The sequence below is a fragment of the Lampris incognitus genome, chromosome 2 (genome assembly GCF_029633865.1).
Source record: "Lampris incognitus isolate fLamInc1 chromosome 2, fLamInc1.hap2, whole genome shotgun sequence".
NCBI lineage: Eukaryota > Metazoa > Chordata > Actinopteri > Lampriformes > Lampridae > Lampris > Lampris incognitus.
The window spans coordinates 85,226,197-85,239,385 of NC_079212.1; the positions used below are offsets into that span (position 1 = coordinate 85,226,197).

At 42.9% G+C, this 13,189-nt stretch overlaps 1 protein-coding gene across 4 annotated transcripts in view; it reads right to left on the reverse strand.

Annotated features, from left to right (window-relative positions):
* Window positions 1-13,189, reverse strand: part of LOC130106905 (RNA-binding motif, single-stranded-interacting protein 2-like) — a 223,290-nt gene that overhangs the window by 48,390 nt on the left and 161,711 nt on the right. For all 4 annotated transcript variants that reach the window (XR_008809778.1, XR_008809779.1, XR_008809777.1 and 1 more), the window contains exon 3: window positions 3,477-3,535. Coding sequence is in view for 1 of the 4 variants with exons in the window: in XM_056273217.1 (XP_056129192.1) it covers window positions 3,477-3,535 (59 nt within the window). In the remaining 3 variants the exon portion in view is untranslated. The remainder of the gene's footprint in view (window positions 1-3,476; window positions 3,536-13,189) is intronic.

The window sequence follows — 13,189 nt, forward strand, 5'->3', positions numbered from 1 at the left end:
TTCAATTCAATTTATTGTCATTAAAAACAATGTGCAGGCACATGTTAAAAATGAAATGAGGGCTGTGGCTTCACCAAACAGTGCAAGCGAGACACAGACAAAAACAGCAAACACAGTATAAGATATACACACATGAAGACCAAAAGCTAAAAATAAGTTAAAGAAAGAGCTGGAGTACAAAATATTTAAAAATATCTACAGACATTCAGTGGGTAGCCAGGTTCAGGTGGGCAGCAGCTTGGGGAAAGAAGCTGTTTTTGAGCCTGGTAGTGTGGGCTCTGAGGCTCCTGTAGCGCCTCCCAGAGCGCAGGGGGGAGAACAGTCCATGGTTGGGGTGGGTGGGATCTCTGCTGATGCGCAGACCCCTTCGAAGGCAGCGTTTGTGATAAATGTCTTTTATGGCTGGGAGCTGGGTACCGGTGATATGCTGGGCCGCCTTGATGACCCGCTGCAGAGCTTTCTGGTCTACTGAGGTGCAGTTGCCGTATGTGTGTGACTATATATACACATATACACTCACTGGCCACTTTATTAGGTACACCTTGCTAGTACTGGGTTGGACCCCCTTTTGCCTTCAGAACTGCCTTAATCCTTCGTGGCATAGATTCAACAAGGTACTGGAAACATACCTCAGAGAGTTTGGTCCATATTGACATGATAGCATCACGCAGTTGCTGCAGATTTGTCGGCTGCACATCCATGATGCGAATCTCCCGGTCCACCACATCCCAAAGGTGCTCTATTGGATTGAGATCTGGTGACTGTGGAGGCCATTTGAGTACAGTGAACTCATTGTCATGTTCAAGAAACCAGTCTGAGATGATTCGAGCTTTATGACATGGCGCGTTATCCTGCTGGAAGTAGCCATCAGAAGATGGGAACACTGTGGTCATAAAGGGATGGACATGGTCAGCAACAATACTTAGGTAGGCCGTGGCGTTGACACGATGCTCAATTGGTACTAAGGGGCCCAAAGTGTGCCAAGAAAATATCCCCCACACCATTACACCACCAGCAGCAGCCTGAACCGTTGATACAAGGCAGGATGGATCCATGCCTTCATGTTGTTGACGCCAAATTCTAACCCTACCATCCGAATGTCGCAGCAGAAATCGAGACTCATCAGACCAGGCAACGTTTTTCCAATCTTCTATTGTCCAATTTTGGTGAGCCTGTGCGAATTGTAGCCTCAGTTTCCTGTTCTTAGCTGACAGGAATGGCACCCGGTGTGGTCTTCTGCTGCTGTAGCCCATCTGCCTCAATGTTCGACGTGTTGTGCGTTCAGAGATGCTCTTCTGCATACCTCGGTTGTAATGAGTGGTTATTTGAGTTACTGTTGCCTTTCTATCAGCTCGAACCAGTCTGGCCATTCTCCTCTGACCTCTGGCATCAACAAGGCATTTTCACCCACAGAACTGCCGCTCACTGGATATTTTCTCTTTTTCGGACCATTCTCTGTAAACCCTAGAGATGGTTGTGCGTGAAAATCCCAGTAGATCAGCAGTTTCTGAAATACTCAGACCAGCCCGTCTGGCACCAACAACCATGCCACGTTCAAAGTCACTTAGATCACCTTTCTTCCCCATTCTGATGCTCGGTTTGAACTGCAGCAGATCGTCTTGACCATGTCTACATGTCTAAATGCATTGAGTTGCTGCCATGTGATTGGCTGATTAGAAATTTGCGTTAACGAGCAGTTGGACAGGTGTGCCTAATAAAGTGGCCGGTGAGTGTATATAGACATATGTGTGTATGTGTATATATATTATCCATCCATTGTCTTAACCGCTTATCCTGCTGTCAAGGTCGCAGGGATGCTGGAGACTATCCCAGCAGTCATTGGGCGGCAGGCGCAGAGACACCCTGGACAGGCCGCCTGGCCATCACAGGGCCCACACACACACACACACACACACACACACACACACACACACATTCCTAGGGACAATTTAGTACATCCAAGTCACCTGACCTACATGTGTTTGGACTGTGGGAGGAAACCGGAGCCCCCGGAGGAAACCCACACAGACACGGGGAGAACATGCAAACTCCACACAGAGGACGACCCGGGACGACCCCCAAGGTTGGACTACCCCGGGGCTTGAACCCAGGACCTTCTGGCTGTGAGGCGACCGCGCTAACCACTGCGCCACCGTGCCACCTATACATACATACATACTACATACATACATACACTACCGTTCAAAAGTTTGGGATCACCCAAACAATTTTGTGTTTTCCATGAAAAGTCACACTTATTCACCACCATATGTTGTGAAATGAATAGAAAATAGAGTCAAGACATTGACAAGGTTAGAAATAATGATTTGTATTTGAAATAAGATTTTTTTTACATCAAACTTTGCTTTCGTCAAAGAATCCTCCATTTGCAGCAATTACAGCATTGCAGACCTTTGGCATTCTAGCTGTTAATTTGTTGAGGTAATCTGGAGAAATTGCACCCCACGCTTCCAGAAGCAGCTCCCACAAGTTGGATTGGTTGGATGGGCACTTCTTTGAGCAGATTGAGTTTCTGGAGCATCACATTTGTGGGGTCAATTAAACGCTCAAAATGGCCAGAAAAAGAGAACTTTCATCTGAAACTCGACAGTCTATTCTTGTTCTTAGAAATGAAGGCTATTCCATGCGAGAAATTGCTAAGAAATTGAAGATTTCCGACACCGGTGTGTACTACTCCCTTCAGAGGACAGCACAAACAGGCTCTAACCAGAGTAGAAAAAGAAGTGGGAGGCCGCGTTGCACAACTGAGCAAGAAGATAAGTACATTAGAGTCTCTAGTTTGAGAAACAGACGCCTCACAGGTCCCCAACTGGCATCTTCATTAAATAGTACCTGTTAGAGCCTGTTTGTGCTGTCCTCTGAAGGGAGTAGTACACACCGGTGTAGGAAATCTTCAATTTCTTAGCAATTTCTCGCATGGAATAGCCTTCATTTCTAAGAACAAGAATAGACTGTCGAGTTTCAGATGAAAGTTCTCTTTTTCTGGCCATTTTGAGCGTTTAATTGACCCCACAAATGTGATGCTCCAGAAACTCAATCTGCTCAAAGAAGTGCCCATCCAACCAATCCAACTTGTGGGAGCTGCTTCTGGAAGCGTGGGGTGCAATTTCTCCAGATTACCTCAACAAATTAACAGCTAGAATGCCAAAGGTCTGCAATGCTGTAATTGCTGCAAATGGAGGATTCTTTGACGAAAGCAAAGTTTGATGTAAAAAAAATCTTATTTCAAATACAAATCATTATTTCTAACCTTGTCAATGTCTTGACTCTATTTTCTATTCATTTCACAACATATGGTGGTGAATAAGTGTGACTTTTCATGGAAAACACGAAATTGTTTGGGTGATCCCAAACTTTTGAACGGTAGTGTATATATATACGGTTGTGTGTGTGTGTGTGTGTGTGTGTGTGTGTGTAATGACTGAATGAAGAACCTGTCGACCTGCATGACTCACCTTTACACTTGTTGGTGGTTTTATCCAAGATGGCCTTGGTGGAGACAATCTTGCCATACCTTCAAAGGCAAACAGAATGCGAAGAAAAGCTGCATGTTAGGTGACTGTAGGTCATGGAGAAGAATCTCCTCTCACCACGTGTATACCACAACTTCCTCAAGTCAACTAAGCATCAGGTGAAACGTGAACATCTGCTCCCTCTCTGTTTTCCAAGTTACCTGTCCTTAAAGAAAGCTTGTGCTCAGTCTATTTCTTCCTGTGAGGTACGTACATTATAGAGTGCAAGAATGTCATCTGTTGTCCTGCTATACCTGAGTCACCAAATGGAGCTTGAAAATCAGCTCCGTTTGCCTGAAGATGATCAGCTACTCAGGTATGAGTCAACACGTGATTTTATGCAATACTGATATTCGTGGCAGGAAAATGATCTCAAACCCTGTAAACGAGAGTCTGGAAAAGAGTTGTGCAAAATGTGGTAATGGAACGCGAAGCATTAGTCATTCTGAATAATGGACCCGCCCTGTCTGGCACATATAGTCACATATATAGTAGTCAGATATAGTCAGATATAGTCACATATATAGTAGTCACATATAGTCACAGATAGTCACATATATAGTCACGTATAATCAGATATAGTCACTTATAGTCACATATATTGTCACATATAGTCACATATATAGTCACATATATAGTCACGTATAATCAGATATATAGTCACAGATAGTCACATATATAGTCACGTATAATCAGATATAGTCACTTATAGTCACATATAGTCAGATATATAGTCACATATAGTCACATATAGTCACATATATAGTCACAGATAGTCACATATATAGTCACGTATAATCAGATATAGTCACTTATAGTCACATATAGTCAGATATATAGTCACATATAGTCACATATAGTCACATATATAGTCACAGATAGTCACATATATAGTCACATATAGTCAGATATAGTCACTTATAGTCACATATAGTCAGATATATAGTCACATATAGTCACATATAGTCACATATATAGTCACAGATAGTCACATATATAGTCACGTATAATCAGATATAGTCACTTATAGTCACATATAGTCAGATATATAGTCACATATAGTCACATATAGTCACATATATAGTCACAGATAGTCACATATATAGTCACATATAGTCAGATATAGTCACTTATAGTCACATATAGTCAGATATATAGTCACAGATAGTCACATATATAGTCACATATAGTCAGATATAGTCACATATATAGTCAGATATATAGTCACAGATAGTCACATATATAGTCACATATAATCACATATATAGTCATGTATAGACACATAGTCACATATATAGTCACATATATAGTCACATATAGTCACATATATAGTCAGATATATAGTCACAGATAGTCAAATATATAGTCACATATAGTCAGATATAGTCACATATAATCACATATATAGTCACATATAGTCACGTATATAGTCATGTATAGACACATAGTCACATATATAGTCACATATAGTCACAAATATAGTCATTTATAGTCACATATAGTCACATATAGTATAGTCACATATTGGCACATATATAGTCAGAGGTATAAAGTTGATCAGCCACAGCATGAAGATATGGGAAAGAGTAATAGAAGCTAGGTTAAGAGGAGAGGTGATGATCAGCGAGCAGCAGTATGGTTTCATGCCAGGAAAGAGCACCACAGATGTGATGTTTGCTTTGAGAATGTTGATGGAGAAGTATAGAGAAGGCCAGAAGGAGTTACATTGTGTCTTTGTGGAGTTAGAGAAAGCATACGACAGGGTGCCGAGAGAGGAGGTGTGGTATTGTATGAGGAAGTCAGGAGTGGTAGAGAAGTATGTAGGAGTGGTGCAGGATATGTATGAGGGCAGTGTGACAGTGGTGAGGTGTGCGGTTGGAATGACAGATGGGTTCAAGGTGGAGGTGGGATTACATCAAGGATCGGCTCTGAGCCCATTCTTGTTTGCAATGTTGATGGACAGGTTGATGGACAAGATCAGGCAGGAGTGTCCGTGGACGATGATGTTTGCGGATGACATTGTGATCTGTAGAGAGAGTAGGGTGCAGGTTGAGGAGAGCCTGGAGAGGTGGAGGCATGCACTGGAGAGAAGGGGAATGAAAGTCACTAGGAGCAAGATGGAATACATATGCGTGAATGAGAGGGAGGACAGTGGAATGGTGGAGTGGAGGTGATGAAGCCATATGAGTTTAAATACTTGGGGTCAGCTGTCCAAAGTAACGGGGAGTGCAGAAGAGAGGTGAAGAAGAGAGTGCAGGCAGGGTGGAGTGGGTGGAGAAGAGTGTCAGGAGTGATTTGTGACAGAATGGCACCAGCAAGAGTTAAAGGGAAGGTTTACAAGATGGTACTGAGACCAGCTATGTTATATGGTCTGGAGACAGTGGCACTGATGAAAAGACAGGAGGCGGAGCTGGAGGTGGCAGAGTTAAAGATGATAAGATTTTCACTGGGAGTGACGAAGAAGGACAGGATTAGGAATGATTATATAAGGGGGACCGCTCAAGTTGGACAGTTTGGAGACAAAGCAAGAGAGGCAAGCTTGAGATGGTTTGGACATGTGTGGAGGAGAGATGCTGGGTATATTGGGAGAAGGATGCTGAATATGGAGCTGCCAGGGAAGAGGAGAAGAGGAAGGCCAGTGAGGAGGTTTATGGATGTGGCGAGGGAGGACACACAGGTGGCTGGTGTGACAGAGGAAGATGCAGAGGACAGGAAGAGATGGAAACGAATGATCCGCTGTGGCGCCCCCTAACGGGAGCAGCCGAAGGTAGTAGTAGTAGTCACATATATAATCACATATAGTCAGAAATAGTAACATATAGTCTCATATAGAGTCACATATAGTCATATATAGCCATATACATATAGTCACACATAATCAGATATAGTCACATGTAGTCATATAGAGTCACATATAGGCATATATCGTCATATACAATCACATAGTATATAGTCACATATAGTCACACAGATAGTAGTCAGATATAGTCAGATATAGTCAGGTATATAGTCAGATATATAGTCAGATATAGAGTCAGATATATATAGTCAGATATAGTCAGATATAGAGTCAGATATATAGTCAGGTATATAGTCAGGTATATAATCAGATATATAGTCAGGTATATAGCAGGTATAGTCATATATATAGTCAGGTATATAGTCAGATATATAGTCAGGTATATAGTCAGATATATAGTCAGATATATAGTCAGATATATAGCCAGATATAGTCAGATATATAGTCAGGTATATAGTCAGGTATATAGTCAGGTATATAGTGACATATAGTCAGATGTAAAGTCAGAGAGAGCTGCTGGTTTGGAGACATGGTGTCTGGGTGGAGTGTATGCCAAAACCTGATCCTTCACTCCTCCTTCACTGATTCCTTCCCACCCCATCTCTCTCTCTCTCTCCCCTCTCCTGACATCACAGCTCACCACTGGGTCCTACAGTCCTTCCTGTTGCGACAGAGGTTTGCCCAGTTGGAACACATTTGAATAGAAATTCAGGGCAGAAACCTGTTCACTTGGGGCCTCATGTTTTTACCATCGCGAACGTGTAAAGAATATTCACTCATATTCACTCTTGAATTTGTATACCCTTGCTACATGGCATTTTGTAAATTATATAGTGCCTTTTTTTAAAAATAAATCACGAGCACCATCAGATTTCTGGGGAACAAGCTCAATATGGGCATACTGTCAACTTCCACAGCTCAGTATAAATGGATGCTGGAATGCATCATATGTGCCTGTAATTCCTCATGACTCCACTCTCAGCCTTGCAGAGAAAATAAAACAGTACAGAGCATGTGGCCTACACAACAGCAGCTTTGTGGACCATGAAGTTGATTATTACAGATGTGGTCAACCCTGAAAAAACTTTATTATCGAGAGGCTTTTAACATGACAGAAAAAAGTAAATGTTTTAAATGTTTAAAAAAGCACCATTCTGAAATGTGCATGAGGCCAGACTGGTGCCACTGGGACGGTGAGAATGAGACCAGACTGGTGCTACTGGGAGGGTTGAGAATGAGGCCAGACTGGTGCCACTGGGAGGGTTGAGAATGAGGCCAGACTGGTGCCACTGGGAGGGTTGAGAATGAGGCCAGACTGGTGCCACTGGGAGGGTTGAGAATGAGGCCAGACTGGTGCCGCTGGGAAGGTTGAGAATGAGGCCAGACTGGTGCCGCTGGTAGGGTTGAGAATGAGGCCAGACTGGTGCCACTGGGAAGGTTCAGAATGAGGCCAGACTGGTGCCACTGGGAGAGTTGAGAATGAGGCCAGACTGGTGCCACTGGGAGTGTTGAGAATGAGGCCAGACTGGTGCCACTGGGAGGGTTGAGAATGAGGCCAGACTGGTGCTACTGGGAGGGTTGAGAATGAGGCCAGACTGGTGCCACTGGGAGGTTCAGAATGGATAAGCAGACACAGTTGAGGTGGTTGAACATCGGCTTTTGATTTTACAGTGTCTCTCAGTGTCTGTCTTTCTCTCCTGGTACCGCCGGTACACGCAGGTGCTACAGCCTGTGTCAGGGTTAGTGCCAGTGTCTGTGTCAGTGTAAGTCAGTGTCACTGTCTGTGTCTGTGTCAGTGTCTGAGCCTGTGTCGCTGTCTGTGTCAGTCCAGTCCAGTCCAGTGTATCAAGCACAGTATGTTAATTCGGCACACCTGAGGCTGATCAGTGATCAGCCTCAGGTGTGCCCTGATGCAATAGAGAGGCTGATCACTGATAAGTCTCCCTATTGCACCAGGGCAATAAGGGAATATGTCAGTAGTTCTTGGTTAAATACAGTGTTGTAAAAAAGCGAGCAGAGCCCAGCCAGTCCAGGGTTTGTCAACCTGCGGCATCAGATTCAGAATCAGAACCATGTTTATTGGCCATGTAGGTTTGCACTACATGGAATGTGTCTCTGGTGTCGTGGCTCTCTCAGTGTACTTAACATAGAATAACAACACTACAACACAACAACCTTCACATATATACACAAGGACTGACTTATACAGGAGAAATAAGAGCTGATAAGGTGCAGTGGTGCAAAGAATATATCAGAGATGCTGAAATACATGTTAGCAGCTTGCTGACATACATGCCTGAGGTAGATGACATGACAGAGTGTAGAAGACATGCCTGAGGTAGATGACATATCTGCCAAATGTTCAAATCCTCCTTCTACCACCTTCACAACATTGTGAAAATAAGATCCTCTCTCACACACCCTGCTGCTGAGATACTGATCCATGCCTTCATCTCCTCCCGCCTTCATTACTGCAACTCACTCCTCTATGGCATCAGTGCTAGCTCTATCAAGAGACTCCAGCTGGTCCAGAACGCAAAATCCTGGTTCTTACTTACAAAGCCCTTCACCAACTGGTTCCCCCATACCTCACCGACCTCCTCTCCCCCTACCAACCCTCTCAGTCCCTCAGATCCACCTCAGCCTCCCTTCTCTCTACCCCCAGGTCCAATCTCCGCGGATTTGGTGACCGAGCCTTCTCCAGAGCAGCTCCCAGGCTCTGGAACTCACTCCCCCAACTCTAGAAACTCAGAATCCCTCACACTCTTCCAATCCAGTCTCAAGACACACCTCTTCTCCATTGCCTTCTCGTGCCCCCCCCCCCCCCCGTCGACCCCTGGTCTGGGGCAGGCCGGGGACCAAGCGCTCGACTGCCCCCTCCCTCAGCTCCCTCCCCAAGCGCATCGGACACTGCTGCGGGCTGCCCACATTCAGGTCATTGGTCGGGACTCACCTCTTCAGACTGCATCTGTGATTTATGTGATTTATGATGTTTGTTTTTCTTCCTCTTTTATATCTGTCCAAGCTGGAGAGTACTGCTGGCGTTGTGTGTGGCTGCCGCTACTCCCTCTTGTAGCCCCCCTTCCCATCCACCCCTGTATGTCTGTGTTATGTTTATCTGTCGTCTTGTTTCACCCCGTTTATTTTAAAGCCACTTTGAGTATTAGAAAAGTGCTATATAAGTTTAATTTATTATTATTATTACAGAGTGTACCAGTATACGTACAATGTACAGTACAGTATATACAACATGTACAGTACAGTATATAAAAACATGTACAGTACAGTATATACAACATGGTTGAATTTACTGACTGTTAAGCGTTCATTTGAATGACAGCCTGCAGAAAGAAACTGTTTTTATAGCTGGTTGTTTGGGGGTACAGTGCTCTGTAGCGCCTACCAGAGGGGAGGAGTTGGAACAGGTTGTGACCAGGGTGTGATGGGTCTGCAGTGATGTTGCCTGCCTGTTTCCTGAGTCTGGAGGTGTATAAGTCCTGGTGTATAAGTCCAGATACACCTGGCAACACAATCAGGTGCTCAGGTGCTTGGCAGCTGAACTCGATTGCAAGAGGGTTTCCATCAATGCCCAACCCCTCAACAACCAGGAAGGGCCCCGGCAGTTTCCAGCTTTCATTCGAGAGGGGAATAAACTGAAGGCCAACCCTTCACTTCCCAACTTAGGCTCACTAAACTCAGCCAGGGATTGGGAAATGCGAGTGGACTTAGGCCAGAAGCTCATCTTCCCGACAGAGATCACAACAACCACCTTGCGACCAGACCTCGTCCTCTGGTCCAATTCTAACCAGCTCGCTTACATCATTGAGCTCACAGTCCCCTGGGAGGATGCAGTCGATGAAGCGTACGAGCGTAAGAAGCTGCGGTACGCCAACCTAGCAGCCGAAGCAGAGGACAGAGGCTGGAAGGTGAAGGTGCGCCCTGTGGAGGTGGGTTGTAGGGGCTTTGTTGCCAGCTCCACAGCAAAACTCCTGAGGAAACTAGGAGTCAGGGGGCAGGCCCACAGGAGAGTAATCAAAGAGCTAGCCAACACTGCTGAGAGGACTAGCCACTAGATATGGCTCAAAAGGAGAGACGCCGTCTGGGCTGCCAGGGTGAACAGCTAACCACAGGTCACGCACCCAGGACCAATCAACCTGTGGTGGGCCTGCCTCAGCGGAGGGTGTCTAGTGATAAAAGGCTGAAACACCCAGTGATGCTGAAGTACACAACTGATGTTGTGTCCTGGTGGTGGCAATGTCACCTTGGCAGACATCTCCAGTTTGATCCCCACTGAATCTGTTGCAGTGCAAACACTAGCGATTTTAACAACCAGTCCTTTTTTGAATCCTGAATGGAGGGAAGGTTGGCACCAATGAGTTTCTCTGCAGACCTAACTGTCCGTTGTAGTCTGTCCCTGTCCTGTTTGGTGGCTGAACCAGACCAGACAGTGATGGATGTGCAGCGTAGAGCCCTGCAAACAGTCTGACCATCCGGGCCCGCACAGTAGAATTCCATTGATTTTGTGTCTCCTCTCATCCCAGAGGGAGAACACAATATTTTACTCTGTACAATTAACAAAGGGATGCATACCTGTCAGTGACAACGAAGCGAAATTACGTTCTAGTGCATTAATCACATTGATACTAGTGCAACAATTATATTGATACTAGTGCACAATTACATTGATACCAGTGCAACAATTACATTGATACTAGTGCATAATTACATTGATACTACAGCAATTGATACTAGCGCATAATTACATTGATACTAGTGCATGATTACATTGATACTAGTGCATAATTACATTGATACTATTGCAACAATTAAATTGATACTAGTGCATAATTACATTGATACTATTCCAACAATTACATTGATATTAGTAAATAATTACATTGATACCCGTGTAATAATTACATTGAGACTAGTGCATGATTACATTGATACTAGAGCAATTGATACTAGCGCATAATTACATTGACACTAGTGCATGATTACATTGATCCTAGTGCATAATTACATTGATACTATTGCAACAATTAAATTGATACTAGTTCATAATTACATTGATACTAGTGCATAATTACATTGATACTAGTGCATGATTACATTGATACTAGTGTATAATTACATTGATACTACAGCACTAATTACATTGATACTAGTGCATAATTACAATTGATACTAGCGCTTGATTACATTGATACTAGCGCTTGATTACATTGATACTAATGCATGATTACATTGATACTAGTGCAACAATTACATTAATACTAGTGCATAATTACATTGATACTAGAGCAACAATTAGATTGATACTAGTGCATAATTACATTGATACTAGTGTATAATTAAATTGATACTAGAGCATTAATTACATTGATACTAGTGCATAATTACATTGATACTGGTGTATAATTACGCTGGATAACAGAGCAACAATTAAATTGATACTAGTGCATAATTACATTGATACAAGCACATAATTACATTGATACTAGCACATAATTACATTGATACTGGCACATAATTACATTGATACTAGAGCAATTGATACTATCACATAATTACATTGATACTAGTGTATATTTACATTGATACTAGTGCATAATTACATTGATACTAGCACATAATTACATTGATACTAGAGCATACTTAACATTGATACTACTAGCACATAATTACATTGATACTAGTGTATAATTGCATTGATACTAGCACATAATTACATTGATACTAGTGCATAATTACATTGATACTAGTGCATAACAACATTGATATTAGTGTATAATTACATTGATACTATAGCATTAATTACATTAATACAAGTGCATAATTACATTGATACTAGAGCATTAATTACATTGATACAAGTGCATAATTACATTGATACTAGAGCAATTGATAATAGCACATAATTACACTGGTACTAGTGTATAATTTCATTGATACTAGAGCAATAATTACGTTGATACTAGTGCATATTTACATTGACGCTAGCGCATAATTACATTGAGAATAGCACATAATTACATTGATACTAGTGCATGATTACATCGATACTAGTGCAATAATTACATGATACTTATGTATAATTGCATTGATACTAGTGCATAATTACATTGATTCCAGTGTAATTACATTGATACTAGTGCATAATTACATTGATACTATTACAATAATTACATTGATACTTATGTATAATTGCATTGATACTAGTGCATAATTATACTGATACCAGTGTAATAATTACATTGATACTAGCGCATAATTACATTGATAATTGTGCATAATTACATTGATACTCGTGCAATTAATGGTGCAATATTTTTGATACATCCAAGTATTATGTATGAATGCAGAGGAGTGGAACAGAACAGAAGAGGAGAACAATAGAGGAGGAGAACAGAACAGAGGAGGAGAACAGAAGAACAGGGGAGTAGAACAGAATAGAAGAGCCCTACTCCTGATCAGTGCGTTAAAAGACACCGAGAAACGTAAAGTGTTTTACATCAATGTAATTATGCACTAGTGTCAACGTAATTATGCACTAGTGTCAATTTAACACAGATAGGCTAACAAGGTATCCTGCAACACAATATTCAGAACTATGTAAAGCATTCATATGACAAACCTTTACCACCACGTTGCGTCCTGCATGTGGGCCCCCGCTGCGTCCTGCATGTGGGCCCCGCATCCGCAGCAGCGCATTTCAGGAGTCCGGGGCGCTGCAGTCCTCCTGTCCATCACGTGGCGGGATGCTGCTAATGGCTCACTGGTGCCCATCAGCTCCTCCAGACGTCAGGCGCACACATTGGTGACTTGGAGAGCAAGGGCTCGAGGGATGCTGCTT